This window comes from Bactrocera oleae, chromosome X, assembly GCF_042242935.1.
Source record: "Bactrocera oleae isolate idBacOlea1 chromosome X, idBacOlea1, whole genome shotgun sequence".
Classification (NCBI taxonomy): Eukaryota; Metazoa; Arthropoda; class Insecta; order Diptera; family Tephritidae; genus Bactrocera; species Bactrocera oleae.
Genome location: NC_091541.1, coordinates 19455653 through 19481851, shown reverse-complemented (window position 1 = coordinate 19481851; position 26199 = coordinate 19455653). Strand labels below are relative to the sequence as shown.

Genomic DNA, 26199 nt, shown 5'->3' with positions numbered 1-26199 from the left:
AGCCGAGGGCGCAGAATATTAAGTGTAAGATTTTGGTTTAAATCGATTTTAAAGTACCATAGGTATTAATGCTTAATGTAAGCAAATTTATTTTGCGTGTTTATTGATTCACTATTTTGACGACTTGTTATTATAGTAATAGTATATGAGTTTTTGTGTTTATAATTTTTATTGGCGGTTATTTACTATTTATTTATTATGACTAAGTAAGGATAGCGACTCCACACCTGGCTCAGATATGGCCAGAATAGGTGCTCCTTTGAAAACATTTGAAGAGGGATCTTGCGAGAGTAAGATTTATGATTTTTACCCACTTTTTTGAAGTGTGATTTGCAACTTTTAAAAGTGTTTGCCATAAACTACCCATGTGATGAGCGCTTAGATAGATGGGATAAGTGCGACCTTTGTTTTTTGTAAGATGAGGCACTGTATCGCATTGGGAGTATGGTAATCCCTAAACTTTATTGTTGAATTGTATTTGGGAATGTGGGTAATTATTCTGAGTGCTCGGGGGAACGGTCAATCGCTCAAATATGTGAGTATCATCCAATTATGTGTATTGTGTCGCGCATGGACGAGTGTACGTGCAATTGGATACATGTTTTCTAAGCATAGAGTGTTTTTTCCAATCAGGCTAGAATAATTTCCTAATCGTAGTATCGAGATAATTTATATTTTGCCATGTTGAAATGCGTGTGGTAGAATACACAGTACTTTTTTGGCATTGCCACATAGCTCAATCAGAGAACTTAGAACAATGAGAAGGTGCAAATTGAATTTTGTATGATGCTCGATTGGTTGGTTGAAAATTTGAGATCAATGAGTTCACCACTTTCTGTATAGTTTTGCTGTTATTTAACAGAAATGAGAATTTTTAACAACGTTCTCTGACAAAATACGTATCTACCAATATAAAGAGAAAAATGAAATGAAATGAATGAGAAAACAAGAAATACAAATGCCACTTCACATATGCATGATTATTTTTTGCCATATAAACGATTTTTATGATGAAAAATTGATAAATTATTATTTTTTTGCACAAACATTTTTGCTACATTGATAAAATGTGAAAGATTATGCAAAAAATGATATTTTACTATTTTCATAATTTTCTAATTTCAATTTTTACAGAATTAATAATTTATGTATGTACATCAATATGTTATATTATATAATATAATAATATATTATCAATTATCAATAAATACATGTGAGCGCACTGCTCTATATGTAAGTATGTATGTACAAATATGCATATGACCGCGCAAAATAAGTAATGCATACACAAATCTACATACATTTAAGCGTACAAATGTAAGTACGTCAGCCAATAAGAAAAATACAAACATTGTTGTACAAAAACAACAATTGTCTCAAATAGCATCAGCACCAGAAATCAATATGGCAGCCAAATTGACAAATCCTAAATTTGTAGTAAATCACACACCAACAACATTTTCATTCATGAACGCTGGCGCACAAGCAATAAGCTAAGTCGTTTCATTCATAAAAGCAAACGCCTTACACATCTCCCCGAGCATGCGTTTGCCTACAAGCGTCTTTTCGCGACGATGGCAAAAGCTAAAAATCATAAATTGAACAAATTTCTGATATTCCCTCTAGAAGGGAAAAGTGACAACCCCTCAAATATGAGTATTAAAATATTTTAGAATAAAAGTGACAACATAGTAAATTTGTCGATTTACAATTCAAGAAACTTTTTAAGAAAAATATTCAATATTCCTCTGATTTATGTATACAGTAAACCCCGGTTAAGTATCACTCCTCCAATCCATCTTATCTGTGTCTTGCTGCATCTCACTTTTTTTTTCTTAATTTTTTAAAGAAAACGGTAATTTTTTTTAAATACATAGAAATAATTTTTTTCGGTACCACTCGCTTAAGTACCACAATCGCTTATGTACTACAAAGCACAAAAAATCTGCATCTTTGGTTTTGGCACTTAACCGGGATTGACTGTATTTGTCAAAGAATTTACGTAAGTACGTTGGAATTTTTTGTACACACATTGACTTTGCACTTGCCCATATGCGATGTATGTTTGTAAGAGTGTGTATGGCACATCTCGGATTTTCTACCAACAACACAATGTTCTGACGCTTTGTCGTCGCGTCAGTTCTTCGACAGATTGACTCTTTGACATAAAAGCAAAAAATGTGTGAACGGAGATTTCACATGAAGTAATGAGTGTACATATCTACATAAAAATACATACAAATGTGTAAACGACATAATATATGTATGTCCTGTTACATATGTTTACACATGCATTTGAAAAGAAAAATTGAAGCATGAATGTGAAATACCGACGGCAAAACACAATTCTGTACTTTTATGACTCCATAATGGTGTCAAGTACAATTAATGAATTATTTTAAGAAATATATCAAAATACTTTATTAGTAATAATTTAAAAGTATTTTGATATATTTCTCATAATAAAATGAATTAACATAAAATAATTTAAAAAATAATAAATAATAGTTCAATAAAAGGAATATGTTTCAAATAGCATATCAATATTCCCAGTTTGGCATGAATATAATATCTCTTCAATATTCGCCGTTTGGTTATGTTAAGAGAGCGTATGTTTACAGATTCACAGCTGTTATAAAAGCAAAAAATGTTATTTGTTTCTCGTGCATCTGTGGTGAACTCCTTGATAAATTCCTACAAATTGTTCGCTGTCGAACCTGCACCTTCTCATTGTTTTAAGTTCTCTGGCTCAATTTGAATTGGTGCGCAGTATGGATTTTCTGAGGCGTCGCCGAAGCAATCTGGTTTGCGTTGGTAATTTGGGAATAGTTCGCTCAACCAGAGAACTTAAAACAATGAGAAGGTGCAGGTTCGACAGCGAACAATTTGTAGGAATTTATCAAGGAGTTCACCACATATGCACGAGAAACAAATAACATTTCTCGCTTTTATAACAGCGGTGAATCTGTAAACATACGCTCTCTTAACATAACCAAACGGCGAATATTGAAGAGATATTATATTCATGCCAAACTGGGAATATTGATATGCTATTTGAAACATATTCCTTTTATTGAACTATTATTTATTATTTTTTAAATTATTTTATGTTAATTCATTTTATTATGAGAAATATATCAAAATACTTTTAAATTATTACTAATAAAGTATTTTGATATATTTCTTAAAATATTTCATTAATTGTACTTGACACAATTATGGAGTCATAAAAGTACAGAATTGTGTTTTGCCGTTGGTATTTCACATTCATGCTTCAATTTTTCTTTTCAAATGCACGTGTAAACATATGTAACAGGACATACATATATTATGTCGTTTACACATTTGTATGTATTTTTATGTAGATATGTACACTCATTACTTCATGTGAAATCTCCGTTGACACATTTTTTGCTTTTATGTCAAAGAGTCAATCTGTCGAAGAACTGACGCGACGACAAAGCGTCACAACATTGTGTTATGGGCAAGTGCAAAGTCAATGTGTGTACAAAAAATTCGAACGTACTTACGTAAATTCTTTGACAAATACAGTCAATCCCGGTTAAGTGCCAAAACCAAAGATGCAGATTTTTTATTAGATTAGATTAGATATTAGATTATTTCTATGTATTTAAAAAAAAATTACCGTTTCCTTTAAAAAATTAAGAAAAAAAAAGTGAGATGCAGCAAGACACCGGCAGATAAGAGGGATTGGAGGAGTGATACTTAACCGGGGTTTACTGTATACATAAATCAGAGGAATATTAAATATTTTCTTTAAAAAGTTTCTTGAATTGTAAATCGACAAATTTACTATGTTGTCACTTTTATTCTAAAATATTTTAATACTCATATTTGAGGGGTTTCCCTTCTAGAGGGAATATCAGAAATTTGTTCAATTTATGATTTTTAGCTTTTGCCATCGTCGCGAAAAGACGCTTGTAGGCAAACGCATGCTCGGGGAGATGTGTAAGGCGTTTGCTTTTATGAATGAAACGACTTAGCTTATTGCTTGTGCGCCAGCGTTCATGAATGAAAATGTTGTTGGTGTGTGATTTACTACAAATTTAGGATTTGTCAATTTGGCTGCCATATTGATTTCTGGTGCTGATGCTATTTGAGACAATTGTTGTTTTTGTACAACAATGTTTGTATTTTTCCTATTGGCTGACGTACTTACATTTGTACGCTTAAATGTATGTAGATTTGTGTATGCATTACTTATTTTGCGCGGTCATATGCATATTTGTACATACATACTTACATATAGAGCAGTGCGCTCACATGTATTTATTGATAATTGATAATATATTATTATATTATATAATATAACATATTGATGTACATACATAAATTATTAATTCTGTAAAAATTGAAATTAGAAAATTATGAAAATAGTAAAATATCATTTTTTGCATAATCTTTCACATTTTATCAATGTAGCATTTGTGCAAAAAAATAATAATTTATCAATTTTTCATCATAAAAATCGTTTATATGGCAAAAAATAATCATGCATATGTGAAGTGGAGTTCACCACTTTCTGTATAGTTTTGCTGTTATTTAACGAAACGAGAATTTTTAACAAAGTTCTCTGACAAAATACGTATCTACCAATATAAAGAGAAAAATGAAATGAAATGAATGAGAAAACAAGAAATACAAATGCCCGTTTGGTTATGTTAAGAGAGCGTATGTGTACAGATTCACCGCTGTTATAAAATCGAAAAATGTTATTTGTTTCTCGTGCCTCTGTGGTGAACTCCTTGATAAATTCCTACAAATTGTTCGCTGTCGAACCTGCACCTTCTCATTGTTTTAAGTTCTCTGGCTCAACATGGTATTTGTAGCTGCAAAATTGCGGTAAAATTGTGTGTAAAGGGGGATCAGTTTTCTAAGCGAATATGTTTCGCTAGTTCGTCCCAGTTGGTTCCGTCTAGCCATAATTTTTTAATCAGCACTTTTATCATTATTGGCGAAAGCCATCCTGCGGAGTCGAAATTTCGCCACAGAGGATAAAATTTGCCTCTTTGTTATTGGGGATAATGCAGGTATTGAATCAGTAGGATATTAAAACTAGACAGATTCATTGGATCCTCTGTATTTTTGTTGTACTGTCCTTTTTAAATTTAAGGAAATTGGTGTACAAAAAATTATCTTTTGGAATAGGTATTATTATATTTGGGTGATATGTTTGGATTACATATATTGGTGTTTCGAACATTGGCAGAGGAAACACTGAATTTGTTTTTTGTACCATTATGTAGTGGCAATTGTGGCTTTATTGGTAGTTGTATGACGTACCGGCCATTATTTGATCGAGTAGTTGTGGCTTTGTAGAAGTCTTCACAATACTGATCTTCTGGAGTCGTTATGAGAGGGCGTTTTTCTAACTCCCGAAATTTCCTTAATTGTGAATTAAGCGATTCTTTGGAATGTTTGTCAACTTGAGTTGTTGATGTGGAAACTGGTTCTGTAACTAGTCCACTTAGGACCCAACCGAAAATAGTATTTTGTGCCAATAGTGTGCTTGAAATTTTCTCAATACCTTCGAGTATTATCTGTGGTATGAGATCGCTGCCTAATAGAAGGTCTATTTGAGCGGGAGTGTTGCAGTTGAGATCTGCTAGCTTTAGGTGTGAAACCTTTTGCCAATGCTTGCTATTTATGTGATAGCTTGGAAGCATATTTGTAAGTTGCGGTAAGACTATAGCTTCTGCTTGTATGTGCTTATCCGCTTGGGGGGAAATTAGGGTAATGGGGCAGATTTTATTTGAGTTTTGGACTACTCTTCCGCCCATTCCCGTGATTTCAAAATTGGCTAGTTTTGTTGGCAGTTGTAGCCTATTTTGAGCCCTAGACGCTATGAAAGATTGTTGTGATCCTTGGTCTATTAAGGCTCTAAGTTTAAACAGCTCTCCTCGGTGTTCGATGGAGACGACTGCTGTGGGTAGTAGTACTCTACTTTGAATTTCGCTACGTAGCGTTTGGGTTTTTAATGCCTTTGAGCAGCATGGTGCTTCTTGGCAATTTTCGGGATTTCGCACTTCGGGATTTGCTGTTGCAACTAAACCCGTGGCTTTTTTCATATTTGCGCTGTTGGGGGATGAGCTGGAAAATGTGCTGTAATGCAGCATTGAATGATGTCGTTTATGACAATATAAGCAATTGAATTTGCTTTTGCAATTTTTATACTTATGCGCATGTGACAAGCAATTTGTACAAAGTCTTTTTGATCTGACAAAATTATTTCGTTCGTCAACTTTTAAGTTTTTAAACTTCTCGCATGATTGTAGTTTATGCCCTCTTGTTCATAGTTCGCAAGACGTATGATTGTTCTATTCGGATGTGACCGATTGCGTTTTGTATAAGCTTCTGTTTAATTTGTTTTTGCTACTAGCTTGGGATCTATTGACGCTTCTATTAAGGTCGTTTTGATAGTTTTGGGTTTTAATAATTTTTGTGTCTACCCTTTCAGCGATTTCATACTGGATAGTTAGAAAATCTTTCATTTGTTGCCACGTTGGGCATTTCTTTCGTGATGAGAGCGATTGCTCCCACAAAAGTAACGATTTTTCTGGTAAAGTGGCGGTGCATATATTTACCAGTATTGGGTCCCAGCTGTCTGTGGGAATATTTTGTGTCGATAGAACCGACAAACAATTTGAAACAGTGGATAGTAGTTTAACAAATTCTTGTTTCTTTTTTAATTTTAGGCAAGTTTATTAGTGTCGTTACTTGTTTATCGACCAATATTCTTTCATTTTCATATCTAGATGTTAGAGCTTCCCAAGCCAAATTAAAATTGTCGTCATTTAGTGCGAACTGTTTTACTATTGCGCCTGCTTGACCTTTAGTTTTGTATCGGAGATGATACAATTTTTGCGCTTTTGATAATTTTGGATGGTTGATGTAAACGGCAGTGAACATGTCCTGGAAGGACGGCCATTCTTCATAACCTCCATAAAATATTTCTGTGTCACATGCGGGCACCTCGAGATGGATGCCTGAACTTGCCTCTTGACTTAGAATTTGTGGCAGCTCTACTCTCGGATGTGGAGTAGGTGCAATCGCTTTTATTAGCTTTAATTGATCAGAAATCATAGCTTTTGTTTCTTCGTACTGGTCTAAGCAGTTTTCGTATAGTGCGTAATCGATGATTTAAAATCGTGTGGTAGATCTGAATTGCCATAATCTACAATGGCGTCATGAGCCGTTTGGAGGCGAGTCCAAAAATTGTCAATATTTTGTTTTTTTATTTCCAATAACGATTCAGAGATGTCTTGAATCGGTGAAGATGAAAATCGAGTGCAGTATCGTGTTAATCTGTCACTCTCGGAAATGAATTTGGCAACACAAATATTTTTGCTTTTTATGTGCTTTGTGGTAACCTGTCTTGCGCGTGTAGCTTCTGCAGGTGTAATTTGATTTTTATCGTCATTAACCATTTTTGTTTTGTTATTTATTACTATATGTGTCAAAGTTAATTAAAATTTTCTCAGTGTAAACTGATTTAAATGGAGCAATAAATGATAATTAATACCGAATACTATTTTACGTATATACGATTTTTTCTCGGACTAGATAAATATTTACTTGCGAAATAATTTTTTAATTTGTATTATATTTTAAATATATATTTGTGAGCGTAATTTAAATTTTCTTAATTTAGTTATTAAGAATGGCACTTTTAATTTAATAATACTTATTATGTCCTTATGTTGATGTATTTAGGTACACCCTAATACACGGACTTGTTAGTATATATTTATGTGCTCGTGAAATTGAGAGCTCGTTGAAGAGATCAATACACTTTGTACATAAGTGCCGTTTCAGACAGGGACTCAAAAGAGTCGCATTTTTTTCAAATTTTCTTTTGGTGTCGCTCTGGGCATTCACACGGCCAAAAAGAGTCCAGCAACTCGAGTCTAGTTTTTCTGCATTCCTTTTCACAAAATGTTCGTAAATATTTGTGCGGTTCAACTGCGCAACACCGCGCAACACTGCGTGCTGCGTATTTCATTTGTATGTTGAGATGATGGTCACACATTTTGCTTGCAATGAATTACCATGAATATGGTAGAACAATATGCATAATACAAGTACCTACCCGCTAAATAGTTTCAAAAAAATACTAAAGACGGGAATTCCCTAATCCACAAGAATGTATTGAATATCCGCTACTAATATTTTCAAGGCCAAATTTATAATAGGAATTTCCTAATCTTTAAGTATTAAAAACTCATAATTTCTTTACTCCGTATTAAAAATTCATAATTTCTTTACTCCATAATCTATATCTTAATTTTCTCCTTATTTACAATTTGTCATAATATTTCTATTATTCTATGCATACGTATTTGCATATTACATACAAAAATAGATAACAGAACTCAAATTTGCGATCGAATTCATTTGAAACCGAGCGCTCTTGCAACCATTCAAAGGATTTGAAAGTGAAAAGGAATGCTGAAAAGGGTAGCAGCGAGCTGTTACGAACAAGAACACAAAGCGTGCCACCCGAACACGAGTGGCACGGTCCCTTCGTCTTTCCTCGTCGTCCCCTCACCCACAATAAACTGGTATGAGACTCTTTTGCGTCCCAATGTGAAACGGCACTAAGTATGCACGGATTGTTTGAGCGTATGTATGTATATTCTCTAATGCAATTGAGAGCTCGTTGAAGAGATCAATGTGCTTTTAGTTTTTTATGTACGCAATCCTGCTTGTTTGTTACAAGGGGTATTGCGGGATGTATGCCAATGTGGACTTTGAAAATATGTTTATTTTTGTTTTTAATAAATTGTTTATTATATTAAAATTTTTAATATCTACAAGCAATTGTAGTAGTGTTAATTTTACCACAACGTTTATTGTTTTATTTTTTATGTAATTTTACAACTTTTTATATTGTAAATTTTCAATATGTAATTGACCCAATTTATATAGGGTATATAAGCATATGCATAGATTATATGCCGTATGTATAAATATGTATGTTCAAGGAGAGCGCGAAAGCGAAGTGAATAATGTGCAGGTATGTTCCCGTATGCACTTTGTATTTATGTACAATTATGTTTTGGTATGTAAATATGTATATCAAAAATATATATAGGTATAAGATGTAAGCAAATATGCATATGCTTTTGTTTGTTTTCTTCTTTTTGTTTTTTATATTAGAATTTTGATTTATACTTGTGCCTTTGCTTACTTAGTTTATGCAATCCTGCTTATTGTTAATAAGGGGTGTTGCGGGAGAAATGTGCAAGTATATACTTGAATTTGTTTTTTGTGTTTGTTAATTTGTGTGAATACACAAAGGTAAGCTTGTAGTTAGGCAATAAGGTAATATTAATTATACTCTCGCAACCTGTTGCTACAGAGTATAATAGTTTTGTTCACCTAACGGTTGTTTGTATCACCTAAAATTAATCGAGTTAGATATAGGGTTATATATATATAAATGATCAGGATGAAGAGACGAGTTGAAATCCGGGTGACTGTCTGTCCGTCCGTCCGTCTGTCCGTCCGTCCGTGCAAGCTCTAACTTGAGTAAAAATTGAGATATCTTTATGAAACTTGGTAGACATGTTTCATGGTACCGTGAGACGGTTGGTATTGCAGATGGGCGTAATCGGACCACTGCCACGCCCACAAAACGCCATTAATCAAAAACAAATAACTTGCCATAACTAAGCTCCGCAATAAGATACAAGACTGTTATATGGTACACAGGATCACATTAGGGAGGGGCATCTGCAGTTAAATTTTTTTTTTTAAAGTGGGCGTGGTCCCGCCTCTAATAGGTTTAATGTGCATTTCTCCTAAACCGCTAATGCTTTAATAACAAAATTCACTGGAAGCAAATGTTTTTAGCACTTCTATTGACGGTGTTGAAATAGTTGAAATCGGGTGGCAACTCCGCCCACTCCCCATATAACGGTACTGTTTAAAACTACTAAAAGCGCGATAAATCAAGCACTAAACACGCCAGAGACATTAAATTTTATCTCTGAGATGGTATAAGACGACTTTATAGGAACCGCGTTCAAAATTAGACAGTGGGCGTGGCACAGCCCACTTTTAGATGAAAACCCATATCTTGAGATCTGCCCAACCGATTTCAACCAAATTCATTGCATAACGTTCTTTTCATGTTTCTATGTCATAGTGCGAAAATGGGGGAAATCGGACTACAACCACGCTTACTTCCCATGTAACACCACTTTCAATTCCATCTGATTCTTTCACTTTCCACTATGCAAATCAGGTAACAATGATTATATCGGCGTAAAACTTTGCGTGAATAATACGTTTAAAGTATGCCACCTTCTGACCAAACATTTTCTAAATCGAACCAAAACTGTTCAAGCCCCTAAGTACTAAATATGTTGACCCCAGTGCCTATAGTTGACCTTCTACCGAAAATATCAGTCAATCCACAAAGAAATCTCAAACGAGTATACCATTTGACTTTGCGAGAGTATAAAATGTTCGGTTACATCCGAACATAGCCCTTCCTTACTTGTTTTTGTTTTTGTTTTAATATATAAGTATGTTTTGTGAAATATATGTTATACCAGACTGTGTTCGGTTTTTCCCGCAAAAAAAAACTCGAAACTAAGACAGTTTGGTAACCGTTTTTTTTGGTAAACGTATTTGTTATTAAAGGTTCTATATATATAAAACTGTAATTTTTACATACATATATGCACGATAAAATAAAATAATAGGAAACGATACGACTCACTTTATGCTCCCTCAAGGGTTTTTTGAGGGGATAATATATATGTATGTACGTGTGTGTATTCCTTTGTTGTCAATTCCTTTTTCTCCGCTTCCAGTTGAGCTTGGTTTTAGTGATTGTTGTTTTTGTTTATTATCGTTTGTTTTAAATTCGCGCCCGTTTAAGTTGTTTTTATTTATGTTGTTGTATTTAGGTGCTTTAGTATTTCGCGCCCGTTTGTGTGAACTTTTGTTTGTTTAAACCCTTTTGTATTTGTTATTGTCTTTATGTTTTGGGCTACACGCACTTTTTCTTTATATAATATGTATATAAATATGTATATATACGAGAATGGATATTTTTCCAGCACTGCATTGCGCTTTGGTTATTTATATATATATATATTTTTTTTTTTGAGTCACTGCACTCTTCCTTAGTAGTTTTGTAAATGTTTATGTATATTATTTTGTTTTTGACTACACTTCACTTCACTGTATCTTTGGTAGGTCTGTGTTTAAACTTTTTGTTTTTTGTCACCAAATTTTATGTCTTGGACGTAAATTATAGTGCCTTTCGTTTAGGCTCGAAGGACCATGTTTAAGTAACTAATAAGTTAATTTTACCTTCACTCACCGTTGGCAAAATTATTAAAAAGGGGAGTCGATTTAGGCGGGTGCTCGGGAAGTTGATGTGGCGCTCAGGCCCGTAGACGATAAGCGAATTGGATGTAGCGCCCAGGATTGTGGTTGGCGGAAAAACGAATAAAGACAGCAAGCAGGAACCGTGTTGACTGACGTGTATATTCGAATGAAGTGTGTGCGATGATCCCGTCCTTTTTGTTAAGTTGCTGTGTGGGGTGTCATCATGTGTAGTGTTCTCAAAAGTTGAGTGTGGTGTGGTGCGTCTGTGAGTGTTTTCAGGTGTGGTGCGTTACATTAGGGTGCGCCAATTTTTTGCGGAGTGTGGTGTGTTTATTTACTGAGGCTTAGCTCATTTAAACAAGGAGGAAACATATGGATGTAAAGTTCCACTACGTACGAGAGAAATTCAACAACAGAGAAATTGACATTCAAAATATCTCGACTGCAGAAAATATAGCTGATATTTTCACGAAATCTCCCCCAAAAGAGAAACATAAACGTTGTTATAAATTGCTTAACATAAGGTTCTGTTAAATACCTATGTAATTAAAGATTGTTATTCTCATTCATATGTAATTAATGATATGAATTCAAATGTTAAATGAATATTATTCTTTTTTTTAAGGTAATTTGGTTTGAGTCGGAGTATGTCAGTTAACATCACTGAAAGAGCAAACCCAATACCATGTATTTGTAAATAAGGGTGCTTTTTTTAAACTTTTTTTTCAATTCCATGGTGAAAGTTTTTTGGAAATACCAAAAAACAAATTCCCTGAAAGTTTGAGCTCTTATTAATATTAAGTACTAGACCAAGGCCTGTAAAGATTTTCCATCTAAAATACACCTAAAACTTGATTTGTTTTCTTTTTAATTTTATAACTCAGCGGCATTTGATGGAATTATCTCACCCGTCATTAGGTACTCCTCAGAATTGAACGTTCTACAAAAGGCTCCATTGCGGTAAAGTTATAACTTGCACTTGAGGGGTAGTACGGCCCCAAACCTAATTTTTCCATGAAATTCACGTTTTTTTTGGATTTATCTCGTAAACAACACTAGCTACAGAAAACTTGTAACTAACAAACTTTTAGGAAATTTAATTTCTAATTTTTGGCACCAATAATATTAATACCCTTTGAGATACAGATATTTTAAGTTGAAGTGTCGAAGACTTTTTTTTTAATATTCCCTTGATATGCCATTTGAAATATATTCCCTTTTATTCAACTATTATTAATTATTTTTTTAAAAATATTTAATGTTAATTAGTTTTTACTTTGTTGTGAGTTATTAATAATAATTTAAAAGTATTTTGATATATTTCTAAAAATAATTCAATATATAATAATTCTGTCGGCATTTTCATATCATATGTATATGTAAAGAAATATGAAAGAAAAATATTTGTAAATTTGTCTACAAACAACATATGTATGTAGATATGTACACTCATTACTTCATATGAAATCTCCGTTGACACGGTCAACCAATGACCGAAGCTCACGTTTTTTGCTCTCATGTCAAAGAGTCAATCTGTCGAAGGACTGACGCGACGACAAAGCGTCACCACATTGTGTTGTTGGTAGAAATTCCGAGATGTTTCGAAAAAATAAACGAACGCTCGCCGATTGCTATCGCTTCCCTTGCCGCTCTAACAGCTTTGCCTACAAATCAATGTAAATATGTACATATGTTTAAATATGAACATGCATACACATTGACACAGATTTTTGCGAGTCACGGAAAAATATCTCTCTATTATATATAAAAGTTTTCTGCTGCTGTCGAGAATCAACTAACATAAGAGCGAGCTAGCTCGCGCTCGGCGGGAGCGGACGTAGGCGAGCGAGCGAAGCGATCGTCCCGGAGCGCAGCGGAGGCCGCCTAGTAATATTATATTTTAGAATTGTAAAATATTTTGAATCGACAAAAGCGCTGTTACCACTTTTGTTACGCTTTTCTGTGTTTTGTGGGTTTGCAGGGTTGTCACTTTTCCCTTTGCTCGGGGAGATGTGTAAGGCGTTTGTTTTTATGAATGAAACGCCTTAGCTTATTGCATGTTCATTAATGAAAATATTATTACTGCTGCTCATGCTATTTAAGGCAATTGTTGTTTTTGCTTGTTTTTTTACTTACATTTATACGCTTATATTATATGTATATAAATTTGTGTTTCGTTACTTATTTTGCAAGGTCATACGCATATTTGTATATACATACTTACATATAGAGCAGTGCGCGCACATGTTTTTATTGATAAGTGATAATACCAAAGATTCTATTTCTCAATGTGTACATACCATAGAATGGAAATGAACTCCATATTGATGTACATATGTACATACATAAATTATTAATTTTGTAACAATTGAAATTAGAAGATTATCAAAAAAGTAAAATATATGTGCCAAAAAAATCGTATTTTATTAATTTTCCATCATAAAAATCGTCAATATGTCAAAAAATAATCATGCATTTGTGAAGCGGCATTTGTATTTTTTGTTCGAAGTATTTAATTTTTCTCTTTATGTTGTATTTTGCCAGAGAACGTTGTTATAAATTCTCTTTTCTGTTAAATAACAGCAAATACTACAGAAAATGGTGAACTCCCTGACCGGAATTTTTCAGCTCTGTTAGCCGTCCAATCGAGAATCATACAAAATTCAATTTGTACCTTCTCGTTCTTTTAAGTTCTCTGGTCCAGGCGTTGATGAAGGTATATGTTAAGACGGAGGTTGGGAAGAGAGTGAGAAGGAGGCAATAACATCTTCGTGTCCACATATGTGTGTTATTGCCCAACCTCGTAGGAAACGATATTTGTAATGTTAGTCTGTTTATTAATTTTTTTTTATGTTGTTCGTATTAGTTCGATTTACTTGTGTTGGGTTTTTTTCAAACCATGTTTTTTGGATTTGAAGTATAACTAAATTCCTGTGCATGTTCCAATTTTTTTGTGTATGTATGTAGTGGCAATGTTTTCATAAAATAATCCAATCCACCCAAACAGCTTAGCATGCAAATTAACTTCCTTTGTTTAGGAAGTGTTAAAAAATATAGTTTTCCGCAAACGCGCGGAAGAAATCAAATATGATAGTTTGAGTGATTCTGATGGATAACTGATCTCTTTATATCAATTTATTCTTATTTATACAATTTTCTTATTTGCTTAATTCTCTAAGTGTCAGTTACTATATTCGCTTATTCAGTAATTAGTTTATTGTTTACATTTTGTGGGTGGTCTTAGCTAATGAAAAATAATATTGGTGGCAAAGATGCTTATTAAGAAGCTGCATGATTGCTAAGTGCAAAAATACAGTTTTGTTTATAACTAGCGTAAAGCTACTGTGTGGAGGCTGCCGTTAACTTCCAGCCCATATGACGTTTAATTGCCGCCTGAACATTAGCGAATATACAGTTCATTACAATATGTCATTACTATTCAGCTCTTCGCGCATGATAAAACCGTAAATATTTTTTAATCAATCACTTAATTGGCAATAATGTTGTCAATAGATAAAAGTATATATTAACAAAAAAAAAAAATACCCTTCACAAATACAAAGGTTCCTTACAAGTAATTGATTCCGATCGTTCAATTTGTATGGCAGCTATATGATATAGTGATCTGATCTCTTCTTTGGAGAGTACATTGTTGCCTTAAATAATAACTCGTGACGAATTTCGCAAAGATACCTCGTCAAATGAAAAAGTTTTCCATGCAAGCACTTTACTCGGATCCTTCTGTTAATATGGCAGCTATTTGCTATAGTCATCCGATCTATACAATTTCTTCAGAGATTGCATTAGTGCCTTAAATAAGAATACATGCCAAATTTTGTAAGATACCTCGTCAAATGAAAGATTTTTCCATACAAACCCTTGATTCCGATCGTTAAGTTTGTATGACAGCTATATGATATATTGATCTGATCTCTTCTTTGAAGAATACATTGTTGCCTTTTATAATAATAATACCCAACGATTACCCTCCTCATGCCCAACCGACGCGAGGGGTGCAAGCAAAATTTTCAACAGCTAAGATTTATAGTTACAATAAAATAAATTGTTACATTTTCATTCATTAAGAGTAAATAATAAAGTCTTTTTAATTTTAAAAAGTGAGTCAGATAAGTCAAATGTGCTGGAGTGAGAATTAAAATCATGACATATACGGCGGAATGGCTCGTTTAGTTCAAAATTTGATCTACAGGATTTTAACAGTAAAGGTCTAAACTGCCTCGAAAAGCGAATCGGGATATTAAATTTAATTTCAAACAGGAGAAAAGAACTGCAAACTGTTCCATTCAAGATTTTCGCTAAGAATATTATGCCAAGCATTTCCCTACGACTAGAAAGTGTAGGTAGATTAATAAGTTTTAAGCGACTAGTGTATGGAGGTAGACTTTCCCTAGAATCCCATCGGAAATGCGCCAAGGCGAAAAGTAAAAATTGTTTTTGAACATACTCTAACTTGTCAGAATGGATTTGGTAGTTAGAGTTCCATACAACAGAGACATATTCCAATATAGGTCTAACCAAAGTTGTATAAAGTGTTTTAGTAATATACGGTTCTCTAAATTCTCTAGACCAACGTTTAACAAAACTGAGCACAGCTTTTGCTTTCAAGACCATGGTATCAATATGAAGGAAAATTAAGATTAGGGTCCATATTAACTCCCAAATCAACATAGTTAAAAACTTGCTCTAGAATATGGTGTTTTATTACATAAGAAGAGGGGTGCACAGATCTACGGGAAAAGCGTCTTACATATATTCAGATTCAGTGGCAAATCATTTCTATCACACCATGCAACCATATTGTTTAGTCTAAGTTTGCAACAGACACCTTTCCTCAATTGAAGTGTATGATTTAAAAAGCTTTACGTCGTCAGCGTATAATAAAATTTTTGAGAATTCAATTATCGAGATATCGTTAATAAACAACAAGAACAGAATCGAGCCAAGATGACTACCTTGCGGAACACCTGAAGAGTCATTAATTGTATCTGAAGGTGTATCCTCTAATATCACTCTTTGTGTTCTATTATAAAGATAGGAAGCTACCCATTGAAGAAATCTTGGCTGAAAGCCCAGCAGATCAAGTTAATGTATGAGAATCAAGAGGTTTACTTTATCGAAAGCTTTGCTAAAGTCTGTGTATATAACATCCGTATGCTTATGTTCCCTAAAACCCAATGATACATGGTTTACAAATTCAAGCAAATTTGTTAGAGTCGATTTCCCTTTACGAAATCCATGCTGAGATGAGGAAATTAACGGAGAAATCGAAAAGGTTATATGGTCAGTGATGATAGCTTCAAAAAGTTTAGGTATAACTGATAGTTTTGCGATACCTCTATAGTTTTCAATGTTGGATCTAAGTCCACTTTTATGCAAAGGAATTATAAATGACTGTTTCCATATTGAAGGAAATATACCGTGTTTAAGAGAGGAATTAAATATCCTTGTCAAAGGCAAGTAAATATGTTTGGCACTATTTTTTAGGAAGCATGAGGGTATCATGTCTGGGCCGCAACTAAAAGATGGTTTTAACTTATTTAATTTAAGTAGAACGTCTTCTTCAGAAATAATTGGAGCGTTAATTAAAGTATTCGAACACAGCACGTGCTGAAAAGAAAAAGTTTTGGAAGAATTATTACAGTAGTTCGACTTGAAAAATTCTGCAAACATATTGGATATAATAACAATGTCAGTAGAAATGATAGATTTGTATTTCAATTAAATAATAACTCGTGCCGAATTCCGTGAAGATACCTCGTCATATAAAAAAGTTTCCCATACAATTACTTGATTCCGAGTGTTTAGTTTGTATGGCAGCTATATGCTATAGTAGTCGGATATCGGCCGTTCCGAGAAATTAGCGGCTTCTTAGTGAGGAAAGGACAGGTGCAAAATTTCAGCTTAAAATCTGAGGGACCAGTTTGTATATATACAGACTGACGGACAGACAGACGGATATGGCTAAATCGTCTCAGCTCATCATGCTGATCATTTATGTATATATTTCATAGGGTCTCTGAAGTTTCCTTTTGGGTGTTTCAAACTTCGTGGCAAACTTAATATACCCTATTCAGGGTATAAAAAGCGACCAAAATATTTTCCCTCAACATTTTTCTTTTAATTTCATTAAACCTTTTTCACTATGAATGCGTCACAAGATGGCGGTTTGCGTAATATTGCATTCTATCACTCTTAGGTCGATGACGTATGCTGTTTTCGTAAACTTTTGTACTCTAATGCTTCAGTTAGTGACCGACGCAAAACCGTCGACCGACTATCGACCGAGACCGTAATATATAAATGAACACTCACCACCGCTTCTACCGTCCGTAATGTGGAATATCCGCGAATATTGGTTTTTTAAGTAGAAACGAGTCAGTTCTCTTACAACGCCAGTGTCAATATTTTGTGGTAATTAAAAAATAAAATTGAATATATTGGAAATATTCTTAAACTAACTTAACATCACAGTCGAATACAATTATTTATAAATATGTAGACTTTTTTTTAACAGTTGGACATTAGTTTTGATCTTTTACAATAAGACAAATTATAACTGAAAAGCTAAATATAAGGTTGTCAAATATGCTTTTTTGCTCTTCATTCAATGCTTCATAAAAAGTGTAACAGTGATCGGATTTAGTTAAATTATGCGCCGTTTTGTTCGATGATCTGTTTCCATCTAGACGGCAACTTCATAATACCTTCCTCGTAGAAGCCCCCCTCCTTATTTGCGAAGAATTCGGACAGCCACTTTTCACAAGCCTCTTTTGAGTTCAACTTCACACCACCAAGGGCATTCGCCATGGACAGGAACAGGTGGTAATCACTTGGCGCTACGACCGGGCTATATGGTGGATGCGATAAAACCTCCCATCCGAGCTCCCGTAGCTTCTGACGAGTCATCAACGAAGTGTGTGGTCTGGCGTTGTCCTGGTGGAACACTACACCCTTCCTGTTGGCCAATTCTGGACGCTTCTGGTCGATCGCCTGCTTCAAGCGGTCCAGTTGTTCGCAGTAGATGGTAGAATTAAGCGTCTGGCCATATGGGAGCAGCTCATAGTGGATGATTCCCTTTCAATCCCACCAAACACACAGCAAAACCTTCCTGGCCGTCAATCCCGGCTTGGCCACTGTTTGGGACGATTCACCGGCCTTCGACCACGACCGTTTTCACTTGATATTGTCGTATGTGATCCATTTTTCGTCGCCAGTCGCCAACCGCTTCAAGAATGGGACGAGTTCGTTCCGTTTCAGCAGCATATCGCAGGCGTTGATTCGGTCCAGAAGGTTTTTTTGCGTCAAATTATGCGGCACCCAAACATCAAACTTTTTTTTGTATTCAGCCTTCTGCAGATGGTTCAAAATGGTTTGGTGACTAACTTCCATCTCCTGGGCGACGTCACGAGATGCCATATGCCGGTCTAACTCGATGTATTCCATGATTTGATCGGTATTTGTCGTCACAGGTCTTCCGCCGGCTGGCTTATCCATGGTGTCGTTTTCACCGGCTCTGAACCGTCGAAACCATTCCTCCGCGGTTCAAAGTGATAGAGTACCATCCCCCAAAACACCGTTAATCTCACGGAATGTTTCTCTAGCGGATTTGCCTTTAACGAAGGAAAACTTTAAAATAGCGCGAATTTTGGCGTTAGTGAACTCTATGTTTACACGTCTATAACTGTTGAACGCAATATCCAAACTAATCATGCAAAGCGTTGTTTTGTAGGTTATGTCAAGACCTTTCAAATTATGTATAGTGTTGCCAGATACGAGCTCTGTAGCGCTTTGTACATAGCCGCGAAATTCAAAAGACAAAAAAGCGGAAGGGAGATATTTGACAACCTTATATATGCAAAACCATCTATATAAATGTTGCCATTGCTCAAATGAAAACCAAAGGGAACAACTGATTTCTACGTTGTCGCCACGGGTATAACATTTGACAAATTTCGTTTGATACAGACGGAAAGTACGGAAGAGCGGCACGTTGGTCACTAATTCCACCATAATGCTTTTAACACAAAGACGACTGCACGACAGCGAAATTTTCTTTTTTGTCATTTTTGTCTACAAGAAAATTTCGCCAGTTTTTTGAACATTTTAAAGACGGCAGCGACATACCAAACAGCTAATGTAGACAATTTCGTGGCTACCGTACTAAAACCTTCCACTGCATTGAAATTTAATTATTTTGTTCAAAGTGAATTTTTTTTGCCAAAACTAAGTAAATAGGTGGATTTTTTTTTAATGATCAATTGTTATTGTTTTTTATGCTTCTGTTGGTAAGATAGTGTTAGACTTGTTAGAGCTTTGAATAATTTCACATATTATTATATATTAGTGGCAACACTACCGCTGCCCTTTGACGTCAGCAATATTAGAAATGGTTTTAATTTAGTAACAGCGACAACTGTAAGCCAGCCTGCCGTGACGTTGCCTTGTAATCCTGCCCATATGAACTTGTGTATGCTAAAATTTGACAGATGCTGCTTGTCGCTTGTCGTCGTCTATGAGTTCAGCGTTTGAGAACCGAACGACTATGAAGTGATGTATGTAAATATGTGCCAATATGTGTTTAGCTGCTCACAGCAAATCAAAAGCGAGGCGAAAATTTGAAGCAGTGTCGTAATGCGATCTTGTAAGATCACTCTAATGCGGCCAAAGAAGTATTCACTTCAAAAATTAGAGAAAAGCATTAACGAAGCCACCATTTTGAATGGCAAGTTTCGAGGCTAACATGTACAAGTAGTACTGTAACGAGTCTCTATTTTAACGCACTCAATTTCTAATTAGATTGACAATCGCAATGGCGATGAATAAGATTTTGTACACCATGCTTTTCCAACGAAAAACTTTATGTGGCATGTTCGCGCGTGAGCAAACAATACAGTTTCTTTGTATTAGCTATAGACACACTGGCCGAAAATATTGTAGACTCCATTGCGTTGAGTCTAATCTTTGTTTATTTTTATTTGAAATAATTAGTAGAAGAAATATGAACTATTTTCGATGTGCATTTAGGTAGCTATCGAAAATTGTAATTTAATATATTATAATTAAATCTTTTTATTTAATTTAACACACTTATAGTGTTAGTAACCTTTAAAAACAATTTCCTAAAAATAACGTATATGGCAAATCAACGTTTGCCGGGTCAGCTAGTTTGGTTTATATAAAAATGAATATATCATCGACATACCTACATTCATTTAATTTAAATAATATTATTCTTTTAAATAAACTTAGTAGATACAGCACTTAAAGTAACGCACTGACTTGGATCCACTCATACTTAAGTGGCACGCAATTTCAAGTCAATATTGATGGGCATCTATCCACCAAGCATGATGTGATCACAGAAGTGCCCCACGGACCAGACCTGAGTCCAACTCTCTTTAATATTTTTGTAATGGATATTAGTGATAACTTTCAGTCTGAATATCTGCATTCCAGCTAACTTTAACGTGAACAACGAGACAATAAGCCAAGTTGAACACCAAAAATATAGAAATAAATACCTTCAGGTGTTGACAAAACTTTTTACTAAACAATTAAGGAAGTGCTAAATTCGGGTGTAACCGAAAATAATATACTCTTGCAACTTTCAAGAATCAAAGCCCAGGAAATTCCTTCAGGTGCTGACAAACTTTATATTAAAATATCTTACAAAAGAATTAAACATTCATTATTTGATGAAATCGTGAATAAAATACAATCAAATCAAATTTGGTATCTTTTTGACTTATATTGAAGGCAATAAACTTCGACTCACTTTTATTGTTATATTTTAGTTCTCGTAAATTATAATAAAACAATTAACGAAAGGCTAAGTGCAAGGATTAGAGCCCGGGAAATTTCTTCAGGTGTTGGCAAAACTTTATATCACAAAATGTCGCGAAAGAATTAAACATCCATTATTCGATAAAATTTCGTGATTATAAAACTTATATTGAAGACCATAAACTAAGACTTAGTTTTGTTGCTATATTTTTTTTCGCGTCAGCTAAAATTATATTAAAAACACCTTGAAAGATCTACCTACATATCAACTCCACCGAAGAGGCCAAATTTCATATGTATACATATATTGAGTTAATGTGGAAGACGTCAACATTGCTTTAATTTTGACATTGCTTAGGTATACTTAAGAACACATTTTGAAGCTACTTAATATAAAATAATACACACTGACCGACAAAGAGGGCATTAAACTTGTTAGAATAACAAAAATCATTGTAAGCGGTTTTTTCCATTTTCGGCGCATAGATCCACTAATATAAGCAAAACACGTTCTCTCATTTCCATTGAGATAGCTCACATATTGGCAGATATATGCGGTATAAAGTCAACCAGAAGTTCGAAAATCTTTATATTAAGTATATGGGGGCTAAAGGAAGTATGAACCCGACTCCACTATTTTTTGATATAAAGACATACTATTATAAGGAAAGGATCCTCACTAAATTTAATTATATATCTCACACATAGGGGCTTGAACAATTTTGTTTCGACTTGGACAATTTTGTTCACAAAGAGACATACTTTAAAGTCATTATTCGTGCAAAGTTTTTTCCCGATACATTTATTGGTGCTTGATTTGCATCCTAAAAAGTGAAAGAATCAAACGGAATTTAAAATTATATTGTATGGAAAGTGGGCGTGATTATAGTCTAATTTCCCCCTTTACACACTGTAATATAGAAATATCAGAGGAATGTTACATACCGAGTTTGATTGAAATCGGTCTAGCGACATATAGATGGCGCCACTACAGTTTATTTTGTTTCTTTTTTACTGTTTACTTTGGAACGCACCTTGTATAATGGTACTGTTAAAAACTACCAAAAGCGCGATAAATCAAGCACTAAACAAGCCAGAGACATTAAATTTTTATCTCTGGGATGGTATGAGATAACTTTCAAAATTAGTCAGTGGGCGTGGCACCGCCACCTTTTAGGTGAAACCCCATATCTTGGGATCTGCTTACTCATTTCAACCAAATTCGGTACATAACGTTCTTTTCATATTTCTATATTATAGTGCGAAAATGGGCGAAATAGCACTACAACCACGCCTATTTCCCATATAACACCATTTTCACTACCATCTCATTCCTTCAGATTCCACTATGCATATCAAGCAACAATGATTATATCGGGGTAAAACTTTGGGTGAATAATACGTTTAAAGTATGCCACCTTGTAACCAAAAATTGTCTGAATCGAACCAAAACTGTTCAAGCCCCTCAGTAGTAAATATATGGACCCCAGTGCCTATAGTTGACCTTCTATCGAATATACCTTCTATAGGATATGCACATTAAACCTATTAGAGGCGGGACCACGCCCACTTTTTAAAAAGAGTTTTAACTGCAGATGCCCCTCCCTAATGTGATCCTGTGTACCAAATAACAGTCTTGTATCTCATTGCCGAGCTTAGTTATGGCAAGTTATTTGTTTTTGATTAGTGGCGTTTTGTGTGCGTGGCAGTGGTCCGATTACGCCCATCTGCAATACCAGCCGTCTCACGGTACCAAGAAACATGTCTACCAAGTTTCATAAAGATATCTCAATTTTTACTCAAGTTAGAGCTTGCACGGACGGACAGACGGACGGACGGACGGACAGACAGTCACCCGGATCTCAACTCGTCTCTTCATCCTGATCATTTATATATACATAACCCTATATCTAACTCGATTAGTTTTAGGTGATACAAACAACCGTTAGGTGAACAAAACTATTATACTTTAAATATATTTCTGTGATAAAAATATTGATACTTAATATTTGATTCACCTTAACACCCATATAGGAGTGCTATGCCGAATAATTAAAGAGACGTAATTTCCTCCCACATGAAAATTTGTGACCTGATTTTAAATATATTTCTGTGATAAATAAAAAAAATCAGCTATCAGTAAGTCGAGGGAAACCTAGTCAGCTGGTGCCTTTAAATAGTCAGTAAATGCTTCTGGCTAACTTCTACGTAACGACCTTCAAAGTATCTGCTGACGGTTTTTCCACCGAGATACAGCCAACTGACGTATACAAGTATCTTGTATACTTATCAATAGTTACATATCAGCTATCATCAGGTAAATTTTTATTTGAAAGGATATCACTGAAAGTGAAGATTTTTTTTCCATGATCGAGACATCAGCTGACGTACAATCCGCTATGTTATAGCTAGCTGACTATTTTTTTTTGTTGAGTTATTAGGTTAGCTATAATTTGATAAATTTTTAGCCGAGAGGAAATCAGTGAATGTATTTTTTTTTCTTCAAGCGTGGGAGGCTGCACACACTCATCCCCCCAACCGAGCCTCAGCTGACGTTCACGAGGCTTTATGGTTCGATTTTCTTATGCGTATCACCAATTATCTCTCGAGTAGAAATAATAATTAACCAAATTTGTACCTGGCTCTCGGACTATATGTCTCTACGTCTAAAATAGGTTAAATCGGATCAATAATTCCGTTAGCCTCCATTTACATAATAGAAAGGTGTTCGACTTTCCGGCTGACTTTATACCTCATATACCGGTCAATACATTAATTATCTTAATGACTTGCAAGAGTCTGAAATGTTCTGTTTCAGCCGAACTTAGCCCTTCCTTACTTGTTTTGTAAATAATTGAAACGGAGAGCAGTATTGTCATAGTACATAATGTCCTGCTTTTAGCAAGGAAATTTACAGAATTAATTATTGCTCTCTTTTACCTGAACTAACTCTTTAAGGACTCAAATTCCTAATTTTAAATTAAAAACAATATGCATTAAATTAAAAACATATTAGGTATTAATAGCATTGACTATTTTTATTTCTTATTGTTACAGACCTTTCACTTGTTCGAGTATCTTATCAACTGTGTTATATGTAAAAAGAAATGCATCGCAATGAATATAACGAAAATCGTGATGCGAATTACCCAGAACTATTTTCCACTAAGGTTTGTCATATTGTGAAACGTTCGGATTTTGAAGGATATGGATTTAATTTGCATTCAGAGAGATTAAAGCCCGGACAATATGTGGGGAAAGTTGATATGAATTCTCCGGCAGAAGTATCGGGATTAAGAGAAGGTTATCGTATCATTGAAGTTAATGGTGTAGATATAAGTCAAGAGTCTCACAAGCATGTAGTGCAGCGAATTAAGGCCATTTCACATGAAGTGAGATTATTAATAGTTGATGTCCACTCTAATAAAGAACTTACAGCTGAAAAGTCATCACCATTGCCAAAGTCTTTCAATGAAAAAATAATTTCAAAAGAAATGGAAGTTGCAAGACAGAAAACCCCTGGAATTAGTTCTAATGCAAGCAATGTGGATTTGATTATGAGGAAGCCTGTTGCCAATTATGATACAAACACAACACAGAAACACAATAACGACAATAACGAAAAACATAACCATACCACCGTATACAAATTCAATGAAATGCATTTGGGGAAGCATGATGAAACACTTTCACAATTAGGTATAAAGGTTTCTCGTACAGCATCAAGTGGTGGACTAGAACTTCCAATGACCGCAGCAGAAATGAGGGCTAAACTTTTATCTAAAAAAAAATATGATCCAAAAAATGAAATTGTTGATTTGAAGAAAAAGTTTGAGATAATACAGAAGCTATAAATTTTTGATGTTTAAATAAAAACAATAATTTAATTGTTACAAATGTCTTACAACAAGAAATATCAATGTTATTTGTAAATCATTGAACATATTAAAAATACTGTCCAATTGTTGATATAATAGAGGTCTTTTATTTGACCTTCATGTGCCAATAAATCTAACGTTGACAAATAAAATCTATTTATTTATCTATTTATTCCAGGATACAAAGTACATATTACATACAAGTATGCACCTATAGAGGTGTTTCAAAACACCTGTATATAGGCCTGGTAATATTAGTTTATTATAATTAAGTACTAATCTATCAATAACAAATGTCATTTATAGTTGAAAAACAAGAGAAAACATAGTATTTTTAAATATTAGTGTCTACAATCCACTCAATTATTTTCTTTTTGCTTGCTTTATTTTTAATATTTTTAATAACACTGCGCGTTACCAGGTTAGCACACTTTTGTCAGCCTAATATATTTTGTGTGTTTTTTGTTAAAAGCGTGCAATTACTTTATTGTTTTCTGATTTTTACGTATTTGCATCAACAGGCACTGATAAAGAAAACATGCGATAAGAATGAATAATTTTTGCTATTTTCTGTTCTTTTTAATCGAAGTGTGTACTTTATTTTTGCGTCATCAGATAAGCACATGCATTTTGATTTGCATTTATCTTCTGAGTTTGAATTGTTCAAGTGTTATATTGTCTTTTATATGGGTAAAGGGGAATCGCTCTCGGTTCAAGGAAAAGCAATATTCGAAGCTTATCAACAGTCCCAGCGTTTAATAATTAAAATAAGAAAATAAATGGGCAGAAATCAAAAAATTATCTACAATTTCTTGCGTAATTAGTCGTAGTATGGTCGAAATAATAAAGAAATGTAAAGTGATTTCCGATGTTGACAAGAGAACAATTTGGAGATAAGCCTCCGATCTCCATGCATCGACCGCCAAGATTCGGGCGAATGCTAGTGCTAAAAAAAATTGGTAGGATTCCTACCCCACTAGGTGAAAGGAAAATATTTACATACACACATATATATGCGTGACCGCAGTGATCGCAAGTGTATATTTTGTGGTTTTGTAGTATTGAGAAAGCGCTCGCGTTTTAACTAAAAGTAGTGTGGGACTTTTTTTCGTATAGTAAAAGTGCATGAGAATCTTTTTATAGCACATAT

The 26199-nt window shown here is 34.3% G+C and overlaps 2 protein-coding genes across 5 annotated transcripts in view; both read left to right on the top strand.

The window, feature by feature from the left end:
* The window catches only part of LOC138858218 (Na(+)/H(+) exchange regulatory cofactor NHE-RF1), a 131909-nt gene extending 106708 nt beyond the window's left edge, over nt 1-25201 (top strand). For all 4 annotated transcript variants that reach the window (XM_070112764.1, XM_070112762.1, XM_070112765.1 and 1 more), the window contains one exon: nt 24229-25201. In XM_070112764.1, coding sequence (XP_069968865.1) covers nt 24279-25025 — 747 coding nt within the window. In that variant the 5' untranslated portion in view covers nt 24229-24278 and the 3' untranslated portion in view covers nt 25026-25201. The remainder of the gene's footprint in view (nt 1-24228) is intronic.
* Nucleotides 1-26199, top strand: part of LOC106626301 (Na(+)/H(+) exchange regulatory cofactor NHE-RF1) — a 167592-nt gene that overhangs the window by 106563 nt on the left and 34830 nt on the right.